Source organism: Anomaloglossus baeobatrachus, chromosome 6 (genome assembly GCF_048569485.1).
Source record: "Anomaloglossus baeobatrachus isolate aAnoBae1 chromosome 6, aAnoBae1.hap1, whole genome shotgun sequence".
In the NCBI taxonomy this organism is placed as follows: Eukaryota; Metazoa; Chordata; class Amphibia; order Anura; family Aromobatidae; genus Anomaloglossus; species Anomaloglossus baeobatrachus.
In genome coordinates, this window is record NC_134358.1 from 554504203 (window position 1) to 554529879 (window position 25677).

At 47.7% G+C, this 25677-nt stretch overlaps 1 protein-coding gene across 9 annotated transcripts in view; it reads right to left on the reverse strand.

Moving 5' to 3' along the window:
* Positions 1-4404: 4404 nt before the first annotated feature.
* Positions 4405-25677, reverse strand: part of ICA1 (islet cell autoantigen 1) — a 337463-nt gene continuing 316190 nt past the window's right edge. For 8 of the 9 annotated variants that reach the window (XM_075315699.1, XM_075315705.1, XM_075315703.1 and 5 more), the window contains 7 exons: positions 13164-13255; positions 13010-13062; positions 12351-12386; positions 12208-12267; positions 9271-9546; positions 9015-9101; positions 4405-6763 (listed from right to left, as the gene is read on the reverse strand). In XM_075315699.1, coding sequence (XP_075171814.1) covers positions 6642-6763; positions 9015-9101; positions 9271-9546; positions 12208-12267; positions 12351-12386; positions 13010-13062; positions 13164-13255 — 726 coding nt within the window. In that variant the 3' untranslated portion in view covers positions 4405-6641. The remainder of the gene's footprint in view (positions 6764-9014; positions 9102-9270; positions 9547-12207; positions 12268-12350; positions 12387-13009; positions 13063-13163; positions 13256-25677) is intronic. The other variant, XM_075315707.1, reaches the window with a different exon arrangement.

The window sequence follows — 25677 nt, forward strand, 5'->3', positions numbered from 1 at the left end:
CTGGATGTGAGCTCTGTGTGTCTCTCCCAGTAATATAGGCTGGATGTGAGCTCTGTGTGTCTCTCCCAGTAATATAGGCTGGATGTGAGCTCTGTGTGTCTCTCCCAGTAATATAGGCTGGATGTGAGCTCTGTGTGTCTCTCCAGTAATATAGGCTGGATGTGAGGTCTGTGTGTCTCTCCCAGTAATATAGGCTGGATGTGAGGTCTGTGTGTCTCTCCAGTAATATAGGCTGGATGTGAGCTCTGTGTGTCTCTCCCAGTAATATAGGCTGGATGTGAGCTCTGTGTGTCTCTCCCAGTAATATAGGCTAGATGTGAGCTCTGTGTGTCTCTCCCAGTAATATAGGCTGGATGTGAGCTCTGTGTGTCTCTCCAGTAATATAGGCTGGATGTGAGGTCTGTGTGTCTCTCCCAGTAATATAGGCTGGATGTGAGGTCTGTGTGTCTCTCCAGTAATATAGGCTGGATGTGAGGTCTGTGTGTCTCTCCCAGTAATATAGGCTGGATGTGAGGTCTGTGTCTCTTCCAGTAATATAGGCTGGATGTGAGCTCTGTGTCTCTTCCAGTAATATAGGCTGGATGTGAGCTCTGTGTGTCTCTCCCAGTAATATAGGCTGGATGTGAGCTCTGTGTGTCTCTCCAGTAATATAGGCTGGATGTGAGGTCTGTGTGTCTCTCCCAGTAATATAGGCTGGATGTGAGGTCTGTGTGTCTCTCCAGTAATATAGGCTGGATGTGAGGTCTGTGTGTCTCTCCCAGTAATATAGGCTGGATGTGAGGTCTGTGTCTCTTCCAGTAATATAGGCTGGATGTGAGCTCTGTGTGTCTCTACCAGTAATACAGGCTGGATGTGAGCTCTGTGTGTCTCTCCCAGTAATATAGGCTGGATGTGAGCTCTGTGTGTCTCTCCAGTAATATAGGCTGGATGTGAGGTCTGTGTGTCTCTCCCAGTAATATAGGCTGGATGTGAGGTCTGTGTGTCTCTCCCAGTAATATAGGCTGGATGTGAGGTCTGTGTGTCTCCCCCAGTAATATAGGCTGGATGTGAGGTCTGTGTGTGTCTCCCAGTAATATAGGCTGGATGTGAGGTCTGTGTGTCTCCTAGTAATATAGGCTGGATGTGAGCTCTGTGTGTCTCTCCTAGTAATATAGGCTGGATGTGAGCTCTGTGTGTCTCTCCCAGTAATATAGGCTGGATGTGAGCTCTGTGTGTCTCTACCAGTAATACAGGCTGGATGTGAGCTCTGTGTGTCTCCCCCAGTAATATAGGCTGGATGTGAGGTCTGTATGTCTCTCCCAGTAATATAGGCTGGATGTGAGCTCTGTGTGTCTCTCCCAGTAATATAGGCTGGATGTGAGGTTTGTGTGTCTCTCCCAGTAATATAGGCTGGATGTGAGCTCTGTGTGTCTCCCAGTAATATACGCTGGATGGGAGCTCTGTGTGTCTCTCCCAGTAATATAGGCTGGATGTGAGCTCTGTGTGTCTCTACCAGTAATACAGGCTGGATGTGAGCTCTGTGTGTCTCTCCCAGTAATATAGGCTGGATGTGAGCTCTGTGTGTCTCCCCCAGTAATATAGGCTGGATGTGAGGTCTGTGTGTCTCTCCCAGTAATATAGGCTGGATGTGAGCTCTGTGTGTCTCCCCCAGTAATATAGGCTGGATGTGAGCTCTGTGTGTCTCTCCCAGTAATATAGGCTGGATGTGAGCTCTGTGTGTCTCTCCCAGTAATATAGGCTGGATGTGAGCTCTGTGTGTCTCCCAGTAATATACGCTGGATGTGAGCTCTGTGTGTCTCCCAGTAATATACGCTGGATGGGAGCTCTGTGTGTCTCTCCCAGTAATATAGGCTGGATGTGAGCTCTGTGTGTCTCTACCAGTAATACAGGCTGGATGTGAGCTCTGTGTGTCTCTCCCAGTAATATAGGCTGGATGTGAGCTCTGTGTGTCTCCCCCAGTAATATAGGCTGGATGTGAGGTCTGTGTGTCTCTCCCAGTAATATAGGCTGGATGTGAGCTCTGTGTGTCTCCCCCAGTAATATAGGCTGGATGTGAGGTCTGTGTGTCTCTCCCAGTAATATAGGCTGGATGTGAGCTCTGTGTGTCTCTCCCAGTAATATAGGCTGGATGTGAGCTCTGTGTGTCTCCCAGTAATATACGCTGGATGTGAGCTCTGTGTGTCTCTCCCAGTAATATAGGCTGGATGTGAGCTCTGTGTGTCTCCCCCAGTAATATAGGCTGGATGTGAGGTCTGTGTGTCTCTCCCAGTAATATAAGCTGGATGTGAGGTCTGTGTATCTCTCCCAGTAATATAGGCTGGATGTGAGCTCTGTGTATCTCTCCCAGTAATAAAGGCTGGATGTGAGCTGTGTGTCTCTCCCAGTAATATAGGTTGGATGTGAGCTCTGTCTCTCCCAGTAATATAGGCTGGATGTGAGGTCTATGTCTCTCCCAGTAATATGTCAGATATATGGGCCACTGTAGCATTCTGAATCTTAGAAAGAAACACGTGTGTGTGTCCACCTTCAATGTGTAGTAAAGTCCCCCATGCTGAGCCACTTACTGGTAAATATGTCCCCATTCTGGCTGCATCCTGGTACATATGATTCCCCCATCACACCACATTAAAAAAAAAAAAGAAACAAAAACTTTTATCGTCACCTTACCTCCTACGTGTCCTCTTCCGATGCAGTCACGCCGGCAACTGACCTCCGATTGTGCACAGCACATGACGTCACTGTCATGCACACCCACGCACACCACTGTCATATTTGCTGCTTCACACACCCTGGATTATGGGTTTTGGGAGCAGTGACTATCCATATTCTTTAATAGTGGCACGTGATTGTATAGCTGCTGCAGGAATCCAGCTGCGGGGCGGTCACATGTGCTGTTATTAAAGGATATGAATATTCACTGCTCCCTATGCCCATAATCCCGCCCACCTCTCAGCACCATCTTCAGTGCAAAGAGGTGGGCGGGATTATGGGCGTGGGGAGCAGTGACTATTCATATCCTTTATCGGTGGCCGGTACATTGCAGTGCGGAGACCCAACGAGTCCTTGTGCTGCAATGCATTTCAGCTGGATGGTGCCATAATATGTAACCTCTAGTCATAACTTTTCACAGCAGGTCTTGTTTTTCTCCCATATCTATATAATAAAATCGGACAATTAGGATATGAAGAAGTTGAAACTGCATGAATGTGAAATAACGACACCACGCCGCATCTAGCAGGGAAAAAAAAAAACCTAAACAGAACAGAGAATTTATTTGTTGACGTTGCAGACATGCTCAGAGTGGCGACAATTAATACTTCATTCAGCAAAAGTGACAGGTGGCGAGAAAATGGAATGAAATTTAAAAAAAAAAATAAAAATAAATTTGCAAATAACTGGAATTAAAGCGATCTGCAGAATCTATAAGAAATGTGATCCACAATCGACCTGATAAACCCCTCCCCTGGAGGACGCAGGTCAGCCTTCTACCCAGCACTTCCAGTGTAATATGCTTGTTTGAATATTTTGAATATTTATTTATTTTTATTATATATATATATATATATATATATATATATATATATATATATATATATATATATATATATATATATATATATATATATATATATATATATATATATATATATATATATATATATATATATATATATATATATATATATATATATATAAAATGGGTTGGACATTGTAATGGAAACACCTAACGTTTTGGCATCATAATCTTTGAACATGTTATAAACATGCACACCGTGACGTATGTTAATGTTTTGCGGTTGACTGTTTTATGGGATATGTGTGTGTAAATTAACTGTTAGTTTTGCAGAATTGTAAGAACATTGATGGGAACCTGATACCAGTGGCAGACTTCTCGGATTTTCAAAGAGGCCAAAGTGTTGGTGCTCGTACGGCAGGCGCTAGTGTAATAGAAAGTGCCTGAATGCTTGGCGTGTCAAGAGGTTCTGTCTCCAAAGAAAGAGAAGGAAAACCGTCGGCAGCAAAGCACAGGTCCGGCCGAAAGTCGCAGTTGACTGAGCGAGACCGTCTGCCTCTAAAGCGAATTGTGAGAGCATGGCAAGACCACGGCTCCGGAAATCACTGCTGAGCTCAATGAACATCTACAGAACCCAGTTTCCATGAAAACTGTTGGTCGGGAGCTGCACAAATCTGGATTCCACGGAAGAGCTGCAATTAGAAAACCGCTGCTCTCAATCACAAATGTGTCCAAGCGTTTAGGCTATGTCCGCACTTTGCTTTTTTGCTGCTTTTTCAACTGCAGCGTTTAATGCCAAAATGCATGTGTTCTGCTTTTCAAGCATAGTCTATGGGAATTTGGGTTTCTTGTGCGCACTTTGCTGTTCACAATGCTGCCTTTTTGTGGCATAAATTTGGGCAAAAACTCTGCTTTTCAAAGAAGCAACATGTCAATAGTTTTTGCCATTTGCGTTTTGAACTGCAAAGCAGAGTTTTTGCCCAAATTTCTGCCACAAAAAGGCAGCATTGTGAAGAGCAAAGTGCGGACAAGAAACCCAAAATTCCATAGACTATGCTTGAAAAGCAGAACGCATGCAGTTTGGCATTAAACGCTGCAGTTGAAAAAGCAAAGTGCGGACATAGCCTAAGGCTATGTGCGCACGTTGCGTAATTGCATGCAGTTACGCTGCGATCTGCACCGCAGCGTAACTGCATGCGTCCCCTGCTCAATCTATGGAGATTGTGCAGGGGCCGTGCGCACGTGGCGTATTACAGCGCAGCGCTTCGGCTGCTGCCCGAAGCGCGCGTTCTAAGAAGTGACATGTCACTTCTTTCCTGCACTCTGCCTGCAGCCCCCGCTCTGTCTATGGGAGGGGCTACACTCAGAGCGCATGAAATCGGCTTTTTTTTTTCTTCATTACGAACTGTTTCTGCAGCGATTTGAAGCGCACGTGTGCTGTTCAAATCGCTGCAGAAATTTCTGCAGGGACAGTACGCAACGTGCGCACATAGCCTAAGAGTGGTGTAGAAACCTCCAGAATTGGTCCCTCGAGCAGTGGAAACATGTGATATTCTCATCTCATAGTTTACCCTTTTTCCGACCTCCGGCCGAGTGCACGTTTGGAGAAAGCCGAAAGAAGCCTTCCCTCCAGACTGCCTTCTCCCAAAAACATGGCAGAGGTTCTGGGGTGCTGTTTCATGGAGATCCGCCGGGCCAATGATATCCCTTCATGGAAGAATTAACAGCCCGATTATTTAGGCATTTTGGGCGACCAAGTGCATCCCATGGTTCAAGCACTGTTCCCGAAGGGGAACGCCATCTTTCAGGATGATAATGCACCAATTCATGCAGCTAGAATCGCTAAATCATGGCACGAGGAACATTCTAATGAAGTTGAGCGTCTCATCTGGCCCCACAATCCCCAGACCTCAACATTATTGAGCATTTATGGGCGATTTTAGAGATTCAAGTTAGACGTCGATTTCCGCCACCATCGTCACTAAAGGAACTGGAGGGTGTTTTAACTGCAGTATGGGCTAAAATTCCTTTGGAAACAATTCACACCCTGTATGAATCCATACGTCGGAGAATTGAGGCCGCAAAAGGTGGACCTGCACCATATTAAACTAACTTTTCTGAATGGTTCCAGGTGTTTCCATTATTTTGTCCAGAGTGTGTGTGTGCGTGTATATATATATTTTAAATAATATTTATATTTAAACTATATTTTTATAGTATATATATATATATATTATATATATATACACATATATATACGCACAGATCAACATCCCCTTCTTGATCCAATTTCTTAATCCCATTCTTAATGCAGTCTTCCTCTGACAACATGAGCACCAATGTGGATCATGCTGGTTGTCACCCAGCTTTCCAAGATATGAGAATGGCTACCTTCTCCACTGCCATTGTACTAAACGTCCTAGGCAGATTTGCCATTCGTTATTGTAAGAAAGATGGGTGACAACTGTACTAAGTGTTTTGCTGGTGATACCGCTGGTTGTTGATTAGCTGCAGCGTTGCGTCCTGCCTAGGAAGCTTTGCAGGTCAGCACCATGAGTGCTGAGTAACACCCATATTGGATCTGGAATACTGTCCCAGACAACTCAAGGATGGATCCTTAAAGGGATTGTCCACAATTCGAAAAATATGACTGCTTTCTTTAAAAAACCTGCCTAAAGGTTGCGTATGGTTCTGCAATACCAGGCAACCTGAGACAGGGGTGGGACTAAGAAGGCAGCCATATTTGTTTTTTTTGTAACTCCCCACAAACATGTGAAAGCAGTGCATGCTGGGTATACAATCCTTCCCATCATCCTCCAGTAAATTCTACTCCCATCCGAATAAATTATTGTAAACTGAGCCCAGGCCGTGTAGTGACAGAAGAGCCATGGCACCTGGGTTTATCACTACGAGCAGTAGAAAAATAGCTTTCCAGTATTTTCTCCTTTAAATGTCCGGACCTGGCACATGTTTTGGCAAACGCGGTCGTTTTCAGAGACGTCGTGTAGCTCCTCTATTACACTGAGAGAACAGAAAAGAACAATTGTAGGAAATCATTAGTGGCACGTGTGCGGCGCCCCCTCCTGGCCACCCGGCGGTGGCACGTGGACAGTGATGCGGAGTGTTCTTAGGCGTTAAGAAGTTCGTGTTCCTTATCGGTTTTCCCCACAGCGTCCGGGTTAGATAAAGGATCCAGGTCGGCAAAGAGGTTGTACCAGGTAGACAGATCCTTTGTGCTTTTTGGGGCATCTAAGAAAAAAAAAAAAATCATAGAAATGTAAGAATTCCCTCAAGAAACCCCCCGTTACTTTTAAGTTGGTGTCATCTCCCAGGGTTCGAATCATTTTTTACAAAGCAATAATGGGTCAGCCTTGGGGATGGCCATATTGGAGAGACACACGTCCTACCTGTCAAAGGTGCACCTATCTCAACACTTGTGTGGGCCATAACGCCATCGGCACCATCACCCATCAACTATACAGTGTGTCCACCGCCATTAACTTGAGAACGGCGGCAGCTATAGGCATAGAAGTGGTGTCTAGGTATAGTAAAGTAGCTATGCGCTACGCAATGAAACCACCTATAGCGCCACCTGGTGGAAAACAACGGAGTTAGCATTTCTATCTCAAACGGAACGAGATAGAAAGAAAAAAGTGAATAACAAAGTTGTAGGGCATCATCAATTCAATACAAATCGACACCTTGCATACAGAAATGCTATGATACGAAACCTATGACCCCCCCAAAACCCAAAACATTGAATGCTGGTCACGCATATGGCGCTCATTTAACTTTGATGCTCACAGTTGCCCCCGTCAGCTGCAATGCACATCTGGCCTCTGCACAGCATACTGTATCTTGCTGCAATGCACATCTGGCCTCTGCACAGCATACTGTATCTTGCTGCACTGCACATCTGGACTCTGCACAGCATACTGTATCTTGCTGCACTGCACATCTGGCCTCTGCACAGCATACTGTATCTTGCTGCACTGCACATCTGGACTCTGCACAGCATACTGTATCTTGCTGCACTGCACATCTGGACTCTGCACAGCATACTGTATCTGGCTGCACGTTGTGCAATATGGTAGGTGACACGTGTGCACAAGCATCTGTGATACGTGGTCGTAGGTCCTGCAATGTTGGTGGAGGGGTCGCATACACCTGCTATTTGATGTGACCTCACAGAAAGAAGTCCAATGGGGTCAGGTCAGGTGAGCGTGGAGGCCACTCCACAGCCACCATACCCAATGACTTGTAGGAAGGTCTCCATGAGGTATCGCTTCACGTCCGCAGCCTTGTGAGCTTTACACGTTCTAATCATAGCATTTCTGTATGCAAGGTGTGGATTCGTATTGAATTGATGATGCCCTACAACTTTGTAATTCACTTTTTTCTCTATCTTGTTCCGTTTTCGAGATAAAAATGCTAACTCCGTTGTTTTCCACCAGGTGGCGCTATAGGTGGTTTCATTGCGTAGCGCATGGATACTTTACTATACCTAGACACCACTTCTATGCCTATAGCTGCCGCCGCTCTCAAGTTATATTATAATATACGTGAATTAATGCAGACTTTTGGACACATGTGTCAATCATAACCATGTCTATAATGTAAGAGCGCGTGTCTGTGTTTTTACTGTCTAAAATGTAGACACGTTTCATAAATATACTGTATACACTAGTGCTGATTGAAGTAGCATTATAGCAGCTGCTGGGTTTCTATTGAGATTCCTGTGTATTCTCATTAGAATACGTAGATCATGCTAGAAGAGTAAAGACACTCCATGCTGTATATAAATGCAGGAAGAAAAGGAGCTCTGTTCTTCGAAACGCGTTAGTAACTCTTTGGTTCAACTCGTCCACCATATCGTCATACCGCATGAGTGGTTCCCACTGACGCTACCGGCCACAGCGCACTGTACACTAACCACCAGGATTACCGAGCAGAACGCCATACACATCAGCCATGGGACTTTGGTTCTTCCGCATCTTGAACCTGGACATTCCTAGTCTTAATTTTCCCATCCCATAACCACTATATTTGACTTTAGACATTACCAGAACTCGTCGGCTCAAGAAAAAAAAAAAACATCTAAGTGAAGCACGCGGCACCGCTGGGTTAGTGCAAAGACCGAGATCTTTCCCTCTAAGGGGGGGGACGCGGAAGGTTGGTGAATCCCACAACTCACAAGCTCGGGCCTGACCTTGGTATAAATCGGGCTTTTTGGGGGTCATTAGGAGCGTTTCTGACACTAACATATTCAATAAAATCACCGAAAAGCAGCCACAGCCTAGTGACTCATTAAATGCCGAGCTGCAATACCAACCACAGCCTGTGAACAAACATGGCGCCGTTTCTATAAGTGATAAAATAAAACACGCCACCGTAATCCAGACAGATCTAATCTTACTGCATATGATGAGAATCACCCCATATACACAAAGACCCCGTACAGAAGCATGACGGACCACAGAAGGGCTGCGGATGATCCTACCTGTTGCAGGGGTCCGGCTAGCATTTTGATGGGGGTTAGCGGGTGGGGTTCGGAGACAGGCCGAGGCCCCGTTGTTAGTGGACCAGTCTGGAATACAGGGACACATGAATCATAATCATGGGTGTGATAGAGTCCGCAATGTACGGAAGACACGACGCTTTATATTGCCACAGATGAGAATTTGCACATATATTTAACCTGCGCTGACACATTGTAGCAAACTGGACGGGGCAAGAAATGAGATGCGAGTACAAACCGTGTAATGAAGCCTGGAAGCCGCCAAAGTCTTGCTCCAACAACTGTGATGGAAGGAAACCAGATGGAGATTCTCCAGCTTTCTGCTCCTCTTCGGGACTTGTGGGGCTTAAAGGCTGAGCATTGAAGAGGGGTTCCCCGAACACGGCCGTCCACTCCGTGCCGAGGTCCCCGCCATCCATGGAAGATGCACTCAAGATCTCATTTAGCAGCTGCATCTCGTCCTTCTCCAAAGAATCGGCCTCGAGGGGATCTGCATAAGGGTCCTTGGAAGTGGCTAAAAGCAGAAAACGTAAAGGAGACATAAGACGGTGCCTCGTGTGACTATAAAGGAGGCAGGAGGCATAAGACGGTGCCTCGTGTGTGACTATAAAGGAGGCAGGAGGCATAAGACGGTGCCTCGTGTGTGACTATAAAGGAGGCAGGAGGCATAAGACGGCGCCTCGTGTGTGACTATAAAGGAGGCAGGAGGCATAAGACGGTGCCTCGTGTGTGACTATAAAGGAGGCAGGAGGCATAAGACGGTGCCTCGTGTGCGACTATAAAGGAGGCAGGAGGCATAAGACGGCGCCTCGTGTGTGACTATAAAGGAGGCAGGAGGTATAAGACGGTGCCTCGTGTGTGACTATAAAGGAGGCAGGAGGCATAAGACGGTGCCTCGTGTGTGACTATAAAGGAGGCAGGAGGCATAAGACGGCGCCTCGTGTGTGACTATAAAGGAGGCAGGAGGTATAAGACGGTGCCTCGTGTGTGACTATAAAGGAGGCAGGAGGCATAAGACGGTGCCTCGTGTGTGACTATAAAGGAGGCAGGAGGCATAAGACGGTGCCTCGTGTGTGACTATAAAGGAGGCAGGAGGCATAAGACGGTGCCTCGTGTGTGACTATAAAGGAGGCAGGAGGCATAAGACGGCGCCTCATGTGTGACTATAAAGGAGGCAGGAGGCATAAGACGGCGCCTCGTGTGTGACTATAAAGGAGGCAGGAGGCATAAGATGGTGCCTTGTGTGTGACTATAAAGGAGGCAGGAGGCATAAGACGGTGCCTCGTGTGTGACTATAAAGGAGGCAGGAGACATAAGACGGTGCCTCGTGTGTGACTATAAAGGAGGCAGGAGACATAAGACGGTGCCTTGTGTGTGACTATAAAGGAGGCATAAGACGGTGCCTCGTGTGTGACTATAAAGGAGGCAGGAGGCATAAGACGGTGCCTCGTGTGTGACTATAAAGGAGGCATGAGGCATAAGACGGTGCCTCGTGTGTGACTATAAAGGAGGCAGGAGACATAAGACGGTGCCTCGTGTGTGACTATAAAGGAGGCAGGAGACATAAGACGGTGCCTGATGTGTGACTATAAAGGAGGCAGGAGGCATAAGACAATGCCTCGTGTGTGACTATAAAGGAGGCAGGAGACATAAGACGGTGCCTGATGTGTGACTACGGCTGGATGTAGAGGAGGCAGCACAACTGTATGTGTGATTCACAGGCTCACAGGGCACCCCTCGCCCACCCCAGCAGCTCAGCGCATCCTCCAAATTACTTATTTTTGCTTGATCCCCAATATTTTCTTGCTCTTGTAAAGTCAGAGCTGTCAATCAAGGAAGAGGCAATGGAGGCAAAAAAGGATGGTGACCAAGCCAGAGTGCGCACACACATTATATATATATATTACACACACACAATACTGCCCCTATGTACAAGAATATAACTACTATAATACTGCCCCTATGTACAAGAATATAACTACTATAATACTGCCCTCTATGTACAAGAATATAACTACTATAATACTGCCCCTATGTACAACTATATAACTACTATAATACTGCCCCTATGTACAAGAATATAACTACTATAATACTGCTCCTATGTACAAGAATATAACTACTATAATACTGCCCCCTATGTACAAGAATATAACTACTATAATACTGCTCCTATGTACAAGAATATAACTACTATAATACTGCTCCTATGTAGAAGAATATAACTGCTACAATACTGCTCCTATGTACAAGAATATAACTACTATAATACTGCTCCTATGTACAAGAATATAACTACTATAATACTGCCCCTATGTACAAGAAAATAACTACTATAATACTGCTCCTATGTACAAGAATATAACTACTATAATACTGCCCCTATGTACAAGAATATAACTACTATAATACTGCCCCTATGTACAAGAATATAACTACTATAATACTGCTCCCTATGTACAAGAATATAACTACTATAATACTGCTCCTATGTACAAGAATATACCTACTATAATACTGCCCCTATGTACAAGAATATACCTACTATAATACTGTCCCTATGTAGAAGAATATAACTACTATAATACTGCCCCTATGTACAAGAATATAACTACTATAATACTGCTCCTATGTACAAGAATATAACTACTATAATACTGCCCCTATATACAAGAATATAGCTACGATAATACTGCCCTCTATGTACAAGAATATAACTACTATAATACTGCTCCTATGTACAAGAAAATAACTGCTATAATACTGCTCCTATGTACAAGAATATAACTACTATAATACTGCCCCTATATACAAGAATATAGCTACGATAATACTGCCCTCTATGTACAAGAATATAACTACTATAATACTGCTCCTATGTACAAGAAAATAACTGCTATAATACTGCCCCTATAAGTTCAACTGACTAAGTACATAAACATTAGTGCTATCATACTGTTCATCTTGGATTTTCTCATGAAGAGAATTTCTATAGGGCCTATATGAATTGTCAGCAGTTTTTATAGCTGAAGTTACAGAAGGGGTCCTTTATTGGGAACCCCCCTTTAGTACCCAGAGCCCCTTCACCCATAGTCCTGTGTTGGACGCTCGGTGTAACGCCTCTGTGCAGGGTCAGTGACTACGGATGGAGGATTGGTGATCGGCGCACACTCACCACTTTCTTCATAGATGAACTTCTCATCTGGTTTCAGATCTAACAAATCATCCAATGTACCTGGAAAATGAAAACCGCCAGCATGAGGCTGTAAACAATGCACTGACCCTATGTACACACACCCGGCTGTCCGCCCCTCTTACCATCAAACGCGAGGGGGTTTCCTTTGTCCAGCTCAACTTCAGATGTGACATGAAACAAAAAAAAAACAAAATCCCAATTGGTTCAGACCAGATCACAGATATCACCCCTCCCCCATACATGAATTCCCCTTTGTACATAAAGTAGATGGCCTTTAACCCCTACAGCACCAAAAAGTGCAAATCTGGTGGTCAGGACGCTCAGTTTCTGCTCTCAGTTTTTCTTTCCAGTTTTCACTGTGATTTTCTAGATCTCTGCTTGCAATCAGTGAATGGAGACAGTCATGTTCTGATCTGGTGCTGCTCAAGAACTGAAGGCTTGTGGCTTCATTAAGCCTCTCATTGCCATGATTTCCTATCAGCGCCTAATTTTGGAGGATTAACCGTTTACATGTTGCTGTCACCATTGGCCGCGGCATCAAAAGGTGTTACATTTCTGAGATTGGAGTCGTCTCTGATCCTGGTAGGCTGCAATGGTATAACATTGGGGTCTGACCTCCGACATCCATCAATCCCGAGAATGGAAGGGTTGCAGAGCTGCGGATATGCTGTTCCTTTACATGGTGGAAACATGCCCGCCTGATATGTGATGTGATCTATGGGATCACTGCACCGGTTGCATGTGTGGACTGTGGCTCCTGTAGTGGCTGCTGTTTTCTCACCTGATGACACGGATTCGGTCTCCTGCTGCTGCTGCTCCTCTAAAGAGATCAGTCTGCAGGAAAGAAACATATCCGGATCAGTGGCGGCAGCTCCGCACGTGGACCCGAGACGTGCGGACGCTGATGGACCCTGCAGAACTCGGTCTCTACTTACTGCTCGCTGTCCCGTGTTTCCGGAGAGGCATCCTTGGCTTTTGGCTTCTTTTTAGACTGACGACAGAGTTTATCCATCGGGTCCTGCAGACTCTGCGCGAGAACAGGAAGAATAAAATGACGTGACAACTGCTAAGAGATACAAAATACATACAGCTGCACACTACAATGCCAGCAATGTATAAGGGAACTCTGGTACTGCAGTACTGCTATATGAAAAAATGAGATTTTTAGTTTATGAATTGGCCAAAGCATGTATCTAATATATAAAGGTGTGTGTGTGTGTGTGTGTGTGTGTGTGTGTGTGTGTGTGTGTGTGTGTGTGTGTGTGTGTGTGTGTGTCCGGGATTGGCATCTGCACCATCGCAACGGCAAAAAATTCTGCACACTCACACATCTGGGCCCAGAGAGCGTCATAGGCTATGTTTTGAGGGGAACTTTTAACCCTGCGCTTTACAGTTATTCACTAAAAACCTGCCTCCATTAAAGCGAATGGAGCTGGCAGCCACAACTTCAGAAGAATGTCAGCCACACCGTTATTTGGAATGTTGGCGCGTCACATTGCAGCCAGGGAAAGAGGCAGACACAGACAGGGTAAGAAACAGAAATAGACAGGGTAAGAGACAGACACAAAGAGACAGACACAGACAAAGACACAGGGAAACAGACAGGGAAAGAAAGGGAAAGAGACAGACAGGGTAAGAGACAGACAGAGACAGACAAAGGGAAAGAGAGACAGGGAAAGAGATGGAAAGAGACAGACAGGGAAAGAGATAGAGACAGACAGGGAAAGAGAAGGAAAGAGACAGACAGGGAAAGAGAAGGAAAGAGACAGACAGGGAAAGAGATAGAGAGAGAAAGACAGAGGGATATATACAGAGGGGAGACAGACAGAGAATGGGAGAGAAACAGAGAGACAGTTACTATCCCGGGCGTTAATACATTCTATTTATACATTCTATCCCGGGAATATTAATACATTCTAATTTGTTAACAATAGTTATTAACCCGGGCGAAGCCAGGTAGTACAGCCAGTAATATATATATATATATATATACATATATATATATATATATATACATATATATATACATACATTATATATATATATATATATATATATATATATATACACATACATATACATACATACATACATATACACACACACACACACATACAGTTAGGTCCAGAAATATTTGGACAGTGACACAAGTTTTGTTATTTTAGCTGTTTACAAAAACATGTTCAGAAATACAATTATATATATAATATGGGCTGAAAGTGCACACTCCCAGCTGCAATATGAGAGTTTTCACATCCAAATCGGAGAAAGGGTTTAGGAATCATAGCTCTGTAATGCATAGCCTCCTCATTTTCAAGGGACCAAAAATAATTGGACAAGGGACTCTAAGGGCTGCAATTAACTCTGAAGGCGTCTCCCTCGTTAACCTGTAATCAATGAAATAGTTAAAAGGTCTGGGGTTGATTACAGGTGTGTGGTTTTGCATTTGGAAGCTGTTGCTGTGACCAGACAACATGCGGTCTAAGGAACTCTTAATTGAGGTGAAGCAGAACATCCTGAGGCTGAAAAAAAAAGAAAAAAATCCATCAGAGAGATAGCAGACATGCTTGGAGTAGCAAAGAAGGGAATTTTGTTACTTACCGTAAATTCCTTTTCTTCTAGCTCCTATTGGGAGACCCAGACGATTGGGTGTATAGCTACTGCCTCCGGAGGCCACACAAAGCAATTACACTAAAAAGTGTAAGGCCCCTCCCCTTCTGGCTATACACCCCCAGTGGGATCACTGGCTCACCAGTTTTAGTGCAAAAGCAAGAAGGAGGAAAGCCAATAACTGGTTTAAACAAATTCACTCCGAAATAACGTCGGAGAACTGAAAACCGTTCAACATGAACAACATGTGTACCCGAAAAACAACCAAAAATCCCGAAGGACAACAGGGCGGGTGCTGGGTCTCCCAATAGGAGCTAGAAGAAAAGGAATTTACGGTAAGTAACAAAATTCCCTTCTTCTTCGGCGCTCCATTGGGAGACCCAGACGATTGGGACGTCCAAAAGCTGTCCCTGGGTGGGTAAAGAATACCTCATGTTAGAGCTGCGAAGACAGCCCTCCCCTACGGGGAGGCAACTGCCGCCTGCAGGACTCTTCTACCTAGGCTGGCGTCCGCCGAAGCATAGGTATGCACCTGATAATGTTTGGTGAAAGTGTGCAGACTCGACCAGGTAGCTGCCTGGCACACCTGTTGAGCCGTAGCCTGGTGACGCAATGCCCAGGACGCACCCACGGCTCTGGTAGAATGGGCCTTTAGCCCTGATGGAACCGGAAGCCCAGCAGAACGGTAGGCCTCAAGAATTGGTTCTTTGATCCATCGAGCCAGGGTGGCCTTAGAAGCCTGCGACCCCTTGCGCTTACCAGCGACAAGGACAAAGAGTGCATCCGAACGGCGCAGGGGCGCCGTTCGGGAAATGTAGATTCTGAGTGCTCGCACCAGATCTAACAAATGTAAATCCTTCTCATACCGATGAACTGCATGAGGACAAAAAGAAGGCAAAGAGATATCCTGATTAAGATGAAAAGAGGATACCACCTTCGGGAGAAACTCCTGAATGGGGCGCAGCACTACCTTGTCCTGGTGGAAAACCAGGAAGGGAGCCTTGGATGACAGCGCTGCTAGCTCAGACACTCTCCGAAGAGATGTGATCGCTACCAGAAAAGCCACTTTCTGTGACAGTCTAGAAAGTGAAACCTCCCTCAGAGGCTCGAAGGGCGGCTTCTGTAGGGCAACTAGCACCCTGTTCAGATCCCATGGATCTAACGGTCGCTTGTACGGGGGTACGATATGACAAACCCCCTGCAGGAACGTGCGCACCTTAGAGAGTCGTGCTAGACGCTTCTGAAAAAAGACGGATAGCGCCGAGACTTGCCCTTTAAGGGAGCCGAGCGACAAACCTTTTTCTAACCCAGATTGCAGGAAAGAAAGAAAGGTAGGCAATGCAAATGGCCAGGGAGACACTCCCTGAGCAGAGCACCAGGATAAGAATATCCTCCACGTTCTGTGGTAGATCTTAGCGGACGTGGGCTTCCTAGCCTGTCTCATGGTAGCAACGACCCCTTGGGACAATCCTGAAGACGCTAGGATCCAGGACTCAATGGCCACACAGTCAGGTTCAGGGCCGCAGAATTCCGATGGAAAAACGGCCCTTGGGACAGTAAGTCTGGTCGGTCTGGCAGTGCCCACGGTTGGCCGACCGTGAGATGCCACAGATCCGGATACCACGCCCTCCTTGGCCAGTCTGGGGCGACGAGTATGACGCGGCTGCAGTCGGATCTGATCTTGCGTAGCACTCTGGGCAAGAGTGCCAGAGGTGGAAACACATAAGGGAGCCGGAACTGCGACCAATCTTGCACTAAGGCGTCTGCCGCCAGAGCTCTGTGATCGCGAGACCGTGCCATGAAGGTTGGGACCTTGTTGTTGTGCCGGGACGCCATTAGGTCGACGTCCGGCCTTCCCCAGCGGCGACAGATTTCCTGAAACACGTCCGGGTGAAGTGACCATTCCCCTGCGTCCATGCCCTGGCGACTGAGGAAGTCTGCTTCCCAGTTTTCTACGCCGGGGATGTGAACTGCGGATATGGTGGAGGCCGTGGCTTCCACCCACATCAGAATCCGCCGGACTTCCTGGAAGGCTTGCCGACTGCGTGTCCCCCCTTGGTGGTTGATGTATGCCACCGCTGTGGAGTTGTCCGACTGAATTCGGATCTGCTTTCCTTCCAGCCACTGCTGGAAGGCTAGTAGGGCAAGATACACTGCTCTGATCTCCAGAACATTGATCTGAAGGGTGGACTCCTGCTGAGTCCACGTACCCTGAGCCCTGTGGTGGAGAAAAACTGCTCCCCACCCTGACAGACTCGCGTCTGTCGTGACCACCGCCCAGGACGGTGGAAGGAAGGATCTTCCCTGTGATAATGAGGTGGGAAGAAGCCACCACTGCAGAGAGTCTTTGGCCGTCTGGGAAAGGGAGACTTTCCTGTCCAGGGATGTTGACTTCCCGTCCCATTGGCGGAGAATGTCCCATTGAAGTGGGCGCAGATGAAACTGCGCAAACGGAACCGCCTCCATTGCCGCCACCATCTTCCCGAGGAAGTGCATGAGGCGTCTTAAGGAGTGCGACTGACTTTGAAGGAGAGCCTGCACCCCAGTCTGTAGTGACCTCTGCTTGTCCAGCGGAAGCTTCACTATCGCTGAGAGAGTATGAAACTCCATGCCAAGATACGTTAGTGATTGGGTCGGTGACAGGTTTGACTTTGAGAAGTTGATGATCCACCCGAACGTCTGGAGAGTCTCCAGTGCAACATTCAGGCTGAGTTGGCATGCCTCCTGAGAGGGTGCCTTGACAAGAAGATCGTCCAAGTAAGGGATCACAGAGTGTCCCTGAGAGTGCAAGACTGCTACCACTGCCGCCATGACCTTGGTGAACACCCGTGGGGCTGTCGCCAGACCAAATGGCAGAGCTACGAACTGAAGATGGTCGTCTCCTATCACGAAGCGTAGAAAGCGTTGGTGCTCTGTAGCAATCGGCACGTGGAGATAAGCATCTCTGATGTCTATTGATGCTAGGAAATCTCCTTGAGACATTGAGGCAATGACTGAGCGGAGAGATTCCATCCGGAACCGCCTGGCGTTCACATGCCTGTTGAGCAGTTTTAGGTCCAGAACAGGACGGAATGAGCCGTCCTTTTTTGGCACCACAAAGAGATTGGAGTAAAAACCTTGTCCTTGTTCCTGAAGAGGAACAGGGACCACCACTCCTTCTGCTCTTAGAGAATTCACCGCCTGCAGAAGGGCATCTGCTCGGTCGGGATGTGGGGAGGTTCTGAAGAACCGAGGCGGAGGACGAGAACTGAACTCTATCCTGTACCCGTGAGACAAAATGTCTGTTACCCACCGGTCTTTGACCTGTGGCAGCCAAATGTCGCAAAAGCGGGAGAGCCTGCCACCGACCGAGGATGTGGAGGGAGGCGGCCGAGAGTCATGAGGCAGCTGTCTTGGAAGCGGTACCTCCGGTTGCTTTCTTGGGGCGTGAGTGAGCCCGCCAGGAATCAGAGCTCCTTTGCTCTTTCTGAGTCCCTTTGGACGAGGAGAATTGGGGCTTGCCCGAGCCTCGAAAGGACCGAAACTTTGACTGCCACTTCCTCTGTTGAGGTTTGCTTGATCTGGGCTGGGGTAAGGAAGAGTCCTTACCTTTGGACTGTTTAATGATTTCCGCCAATTGCTCACCAAACAGTCTGTCTCCAGATAATGGCAAGCTGGTTAAACATTTTTTAGAAGCAGAATCTGCTTTCCATTCTTTTAACCACAAGGCTCTGCGCAAAACTACAGAGTTGGCGGATGCCATTGCGGTACGGCTCGTGGATTCTAGTACCGCATTAATAGCGTAGGTCGCAAACGCAGACATTTGCGTAGTTAAGGACGCCACTTGTGGCACTGCTGGACGCATGAAAGAGTCCACCTGTGCCAAACCAGCTGAAATAGCTTGGAGCGCCCACACGGCCGCGAATGCTGGAGCAAACGACGCGCCAATAGCTTCATAGACAGATTTCAACCAAAGGTCCATCTGTCTGTCATTGGCATCTTTAAGTGAAGCCCCATCCTCCACTGCAACTATGGATCTAGCTGCAAGTCTGGATATTGGAGGGTCCACTTTTTTGGACACTGGGTCCAGCGTTTGACCACGTCAGTGGGAAAGGGATAACGTGTATCCTTAAGGCGTTTGGAAAAACGCTTGTCCGGATAAGTATTGTGTTTCTGGATTGATGCTCTGAAGTCAGAGTGGTCCAGAAAAGTGCTCAATTTACGCTTGGGATACAAGAAATGGAATTTCTCCTGCTGTGCAGCTGCCTCCTCTGCTGAAGGGGCTGGGGGAGAAATATCCAACAGCCTATTGATGGCCGCTATAAGGTCATTTACCATGGCGTCACCATCTGGCGTATCCAAATTGAGTGCGGTGTCAGGACTAGACTCCTGATCACCCACCTCTGTCTCATCATATAGAGACCCTTCTCGCTGAGACCCTGACCCGCGTGATGACGTGGAGGGTCTCTCCCAGCGAGCTCGCTTAGGTGGACTGGGACTGTCATCGGAGTCAGAGCCCTCAGCCTGTGATGCCTGGGACCCCCTTGAAGTACGGATTAGTTCCAACTGAGGGGGACCGGGGAACATAGGCACAGCAGTGTCCATGGTCTGAGCAACTGGCCTGGACTGCAAGGTCTCCAGGATCTTTGTCATAGTCACAGACATTTTATCAGCAAAGACTGCAAATTCTGTCCCCGTCACCGGGGCAGGGTTCACAGGCGTCTCTGCCTGGGCTACCACCACCATAGGCTCTGGCTGACGAAGTGCCACTGGGACTGAACATTGCACACAATGAGAGTCGTTGGAACCTGCTGGTAGATTAGCCCCACATGCTGTACAAGCAGTGAATACAGCCCGTGCCTTGGCACCCTTGCGTTTTGTGGATGACATGTTGTTGTCTTCCCAGAGCAATATAGGGTATACAGCCAAGAAGCGACCTTACAGTGCAGTATATATATAAATATCTGGTACAGGAAAAAGTACACCAATACACACTGTGGCACTAGTGGGGCCAGCACTAATGTGCTGCTTACCGCCCGCTAAACGCGGGTGTGTGGTCGCCAGAAATCCCTAGTCTGGGTCTCCCAGAGCCTGTGTCCGTCCTCCAGCCAGACTGCATGCAGGAATGGCTGCCGGCGTCCTGTGGAGGGGGGGGGCGGGCCCTGGGCGTGCCAGACTAAAAGCGGGAAACCTGCTTGCCACTGTGCCTAGTGAGAGGGCTGGAGCATGTAAATAAGGCTCCAGCCCTCGGCGCTGAGTAATCGTACAGCGTCTCTCCCCTTCCCTGACTGACAGGGAGGGGGCGGGAACGAAGCGGAGCTAGGCCGCAAAAGCCGGGGGCTAAATTTATAAGCGCCGCCGCCGTAAAAGCGCGGTCGGCGCTAAGTCCCCGGCGCACTACAAGTCCCAGCCGCGCCGCCGCTCCGAGAGTGGCCGGCGCGGTAGTTCCCATCACATGAAGTCACCCAGCTAAGCTGCTGTGACTCAAACCCCAGCGTACAGCGCTACTGTCCCCGGCGCACTAACACACCCAGCAAGTCTGGTGTGTGCGTGCCCGCCTGTACGGGGACACAGAGTACCTGAAAGTTGCAGGGCCTTGTCCCTGAACGGTACACAGCTCCGTATCCATCAGGTTCCAGTGGGTCTGTGGATGGAGCCCGGCCTCAGGGCTTGGGGGCCGGTAAGATCCCACTTCCTCAGAGCCCCTCAGGGGGATGGGGAAGGAAAACAGCATGTGGGCTCTAGCCTCCGTACCAGCAATAGGTACCTCAACCTTACAAACCACAAGTGGGGCCCTCTTTTCTTCCATCCGACATAGTCAGCAGCTACTGCTGACTAAACAGTGGAGCTATGCGTGGATGTCTGACCTCCTTCGCACAAAGCAGAAAACTGGTGAGCCAGTGATCCCACTGGGGGTGTATAGCCAGAAGGGGAGGGGCCTTACACTTTTAAGTGTAATGCTTTGTGTGGCCTCCGGAGGCAGTAGCTATACACCCAATCGTCTGGGTCTCCCAATGGAGCGCCGAAGAAATCAACAGTCGGGTAATTTCTGAGAAAAAAGGAATTGACTGGTGAGCTTGGGAACTTAAAAAGGCCTGGGCGTCCACGGATGACAACAGTGGTGGATGATCGCCGCATACTTTCTTTGGTGAAGAAGAACCCGTTCACAACATCAACTGAAGTCCAGAACACTCTCAGTGAAGTAGGTGTATCTGTCTCTAAGTCAACAGTAAAGAGAAGACTCCATGAAAGTAAATACAAAGGGTTCACATCTAGATGCAAACCATTCATCAATTCCAAAAATAGACAGGCCAGAGTTACATTTGCTGAAAAACACCTCATGAAGCCAGCTCAGTTCTGGAAAAGTATTCTATGGACAGATGAGACCAAGATCAACCTGTACCAGAATGATGGGAAGAAAAAAGTTTGGAGAAGAAAGGGAACGGCACATGATCCAAGGCACACCACATCCTCTGTAAAACATGGTGGAGGCAACGTGATGGCATGGGCATGCATGGCTTTCAATGGCACTGGGTCACTTGTGTTTATTGATGACATAACAGCAGACAAGAGTAGCCGGATGAATTCTGAAGTGTACCGGGATATACTTTCAGCCCAGATTCAGCCAAATGCCGCAAAGTTGATCGGACGGCGCTTCATAGTACAGATGGACAATGACCCCAAACATACAGCCAAAGCTACCCAGGCGTTCATGAGTGCAAAAAAGTGGAACATTCTGCAATGGCCAAGTCAATCACCAGATCTTAACCCAATTGAGCATGCATTTCACTTGCTCAAATCCAGACTTAAGACGGAAAGACCCACAAACAAGCAAGACCTGAAGGCTGCGGCTGTAAAGGCCTGGCAAAGCATTAAGAAGGAGGAAACCCAGCGTTTGTGATGTCCATGGGTTCCAGACTTAAGGCAGTGATTGCCTCCAAAGGATTCGCAACAAAATATTGAAAATAAAAATATTTTGTTTGGGTTTGGTTTATTTGTCCAATTACTTTTGACCTCCTAAAATGTGGAGTGTTTGTAAAGAAATGTGACAATTCCTACAATTTCTATCAGATATTTTTGTTCAAACCTTCAAATTAAACGTTACAATCTGCACTTGAATTCTGTTGTAGAGGTTTCATTTCAAATCCAATGTGGTGGCATGCAGAGCCCAACTCGCCAAAATTGTGTCACTGTCCAAAGATTTCTGGACCTAACTGTATATATATTATATATATATATATATATATGTGTATGTATATGTATGTATGTATGTATGTATGTATGTATGTATGTATGTATGTATATATATGTAAGAGATGTCATGACTTCATGAGCAGAGGTTGTCCGGTCTCTGATACAGTGGAAAGAAAAAAAAAAAGTCCGCACCCTGGTGACGTATTGTTTGGTTCAACTCAGGAAGACATAGTATGTAACATGGGTCATCAGAAAATCACCTATTGGTTACATCAGTTTTTTGCAATAAATTTATTTTTTGTAATTTATTTGCTAAGGCTATGTGCGCACTAGGCGTTTTTTTCACGCTGCGTTTTTATGTGCGTTTTTGTCTAAAAAACGCACCCGCGGCTAAAAAAACGCGGCAAAAACGCATGCGTTTTTGCCGCGATTTGGTGCGTTTTTTGCTGCGTTTTTGCTCACTGCGTTTTTAATCAGTGCACAATGCCATTAAAGATTGTTGATGAAAAAAAAAAAAAAAAAAGGTCTGATGTCATTTCCTTCTTCAAAATGTTCATTGTATGCAGGAGAGCAGACAGCTGCAGAACTAGTGTATGCAGGAGAGCAGACAGCTGCAGAACTAGTGTATGCAGGAGAGCAGACAGCAGCTGCAGAACTACAAGTCTCAGCATCCTCCATTCACTAGTGTATGCAGGAGAGCAGACAGCAGCTGCAGAACTACAAGTCTCAGCATCTTCCATCCAGGACTGTATGCAGTTTTTTGCCCAAAAAGAAAAAAAAAATGACATAGGCTTCGCCATATTTTTGTATGCTAGCCGGGTACAGCAGGCAGGTACGGGCTGCCCCCAACCCCCAGCTGCCTATTTGTACCCGGCTGGGAACCAAAAATATAGAGAAGCCCTTTTTTTTTTAATTATTTCATGAAATAATTAAAAAAAAAAAGACGTGAGCTTCGCCTAATTTTTGAGTCCAGCCGGGTACAACTAGGCAGCTGGGGATTGGAATCCACAGTGCAGGGTGCCCATGCTTTCTGGGCACCCCCACTGCGAATTGCAGTCCGCAGCCACCCCAGAAAATGGCGCTTTCATAGAAGCGCCATCTTCTGGCGCTGTATCCAACTCTTCTAGCTGCCCTGGTGACGGGTGGCGAGCTAGGTAATAATGGAGTTAGGGCTAGCTGTATATTATCAGCTAGCCCTAAGCCCGAAATTCATGGTGTCACGCCAATATTAGACATGGCCACCATGAATTTCTAGTAATGATAAAAAAAAAACACAACACAGAAAAATATTTTTATTAGAAATAAAACACAACACAATTAGTGACTCCATCTTTATTGAAATTAACCCCCCTCCGCAGTAATCCTGGGTCAGGGTCCCGCGCCGTCCAATCCGGATCCAATATCATCTGATCGGTTTGCTGGAAGGCAGAGCGATCAGATGATGTGTCAGGATCAAGTGCCTGAATCACATCACACATCAGCTGATTGTATAAAAGCCGATTATACAATCAGCTGATGCATCGTTGCCAAAAAAAAAAAAAAAAAAAATACATACTCACTTATGTGCTGTGGTGATTACCGGCAGCTCCTGGAGCGATCGATTGGACAGGAGTCTGATCCTATACGATCGCTGCAAGAGCTGCCGGTGATCAGCTGATGAAGTCCCCTGACGGCAGGATCAGCTGATAGCCGGCCGGGCGCGAAAAAGCCGGCGAGACTACGATCAGCTGATGCGTCAGGTGACTGCATCAGGTGATCCACAGCCAGGTCCTGCAAGCAAGGTCCTGCCCCGGGGAGACTGTACACAGCCAGAGCGGCGGGACCGGGAGGAGATGGGAGCGGGCATGGCACCGGGACCCTGCAGACAGGTGAGTATATATGACATTTTTTTTTTTCTACTGTTCACTTTGTTTTTCGCCGCTGCCTCCACCTCCCGCCCAGACATGGCGCCGCACGGAGCTGACATGCACAGGACGGGAGGTGGAAGCAGCGGTGACGGTACCGGGAGGATTCATGCTTCTGTGTTTACCAACAGAAGGAATCCTCTTCCTGTACACGTCACTGTAGTGCCCACCCCTTGCGTGTATAGCTGCGTTTTTAGTCATAGAAACGCGGCTATATGCGTTATTCATTGCGTTTTTAACATCTCATTGAATTCAATGAGTGAAAAACGCAGTGGAAAACGCAGAAATAATTGACATGCTGCGTTTTTGTGGTCACCACAAAAACGCAGCTAAAAAAAAACGCTGTGTGAGGACAGCACTTCTGAAAACCCATTGACATTGCTGGGGAAGCAATGTCACTGCGTTTTCAGCACAAAAACGCGGTAAAAAACGCCGCTAAAAACGCGGCAAAAACGCCTAGTGCGCACATAGCCTAATAGTTTTGCATCCCATATCACAATCTGTATATTATATATCTATATATATAATTGCCTTATTCTGTCTGTCTGTCTGTCATGCTCCAAAATTGTGTCACGGTGACAGTGTCACCGTGACATGTCCTTACGGTGACACAAAGCTGATTGGCCGCTGGGTTCGCCATGGCCCCGCCCCCCCACACGGATTGGCCTCTCGTCCCGGCTGCGCCCCCACACGGATTGGCCAGCCGCTCGCCCAGGCTCTGCCCCCCCCCACAGATTGGCCTCTCGCCCCGGCACCCTGCAGGCATTGGCAACTCGCCCACGCCACGCCACGCCCCGCCCCCCTCACGCAATAGACGTTAGCTCTCGCGCCCCCCCCCCCCCCCCCGCATTGCCCGAACTGACACGGTCACGGAGCCACGAATCCCAGGTGAGTACTGTACTCCCCCCCCCCCCTTTCCCCCCTCCCCAACGGGAGCCCACATCAGCGTACGCCGCCGCCGTATGCTGGTGTGGGCTCCCGTGCGAGCGGGGGACGTGTTGCGCTGGTAACCATAGTTACCAGTAAATCAAGGTCCTGCAGCGGCGCGACTTCCACACGCACAAACATAACAGCACACACACACGCATACACACACACATCAGATCGCACTCACTCTCACACACACCTCACACACACATCGCATCTACATACTCACAGCATCCGGCGATATCGCTTGCTTCTCGGCCTCGATACTGTGCTGTTGTGATCTTCCAGGACCTGACGGAGGATCACATGGCCAGAGGCATGTGGTATGTCCGGATGTTGTGAGTATCAGCGCGTATGTGCGATATCGTCAGTGTCTGTGAGTGGATGCGATCGGGTGTGTGTGAGTGGATGCGATCGGGTGTGTGTGAGTGGATGCGATCGGGTGTGTGTGAGTGGATGCGATCGGGTGTGTGTGAGTGGATGCGATCGGGTGTGTGTGAGTGGATGCGATCGGGTGTGTGTGAGTGGATGCGATCGGGTGTGTGTGAGTGGATGCGATCGGGTGTGTGTGAGTGGATGCGATCGGGTGTGTGTGAGTGGATGCGAGGGGCTGAGGCTGGGGACAGAGAGGGGCTGAGGCTGGGGACAGAGACGGGCTGAGGCTGGGGACAGAGACGGGCTGAGGCTGGGGACAGAGACGGGCTGAGGCTGGGGACAGAGACGGGCTGAGGCTGGGGACAGAGACGGGCTGAGGCTGGGGACAGAGACGGGCTGAGGCTGGGGACAGAGACGGGCTGAGGCTGGGGACAGAGAGGGGCTGAGGCTGGGGACAGAG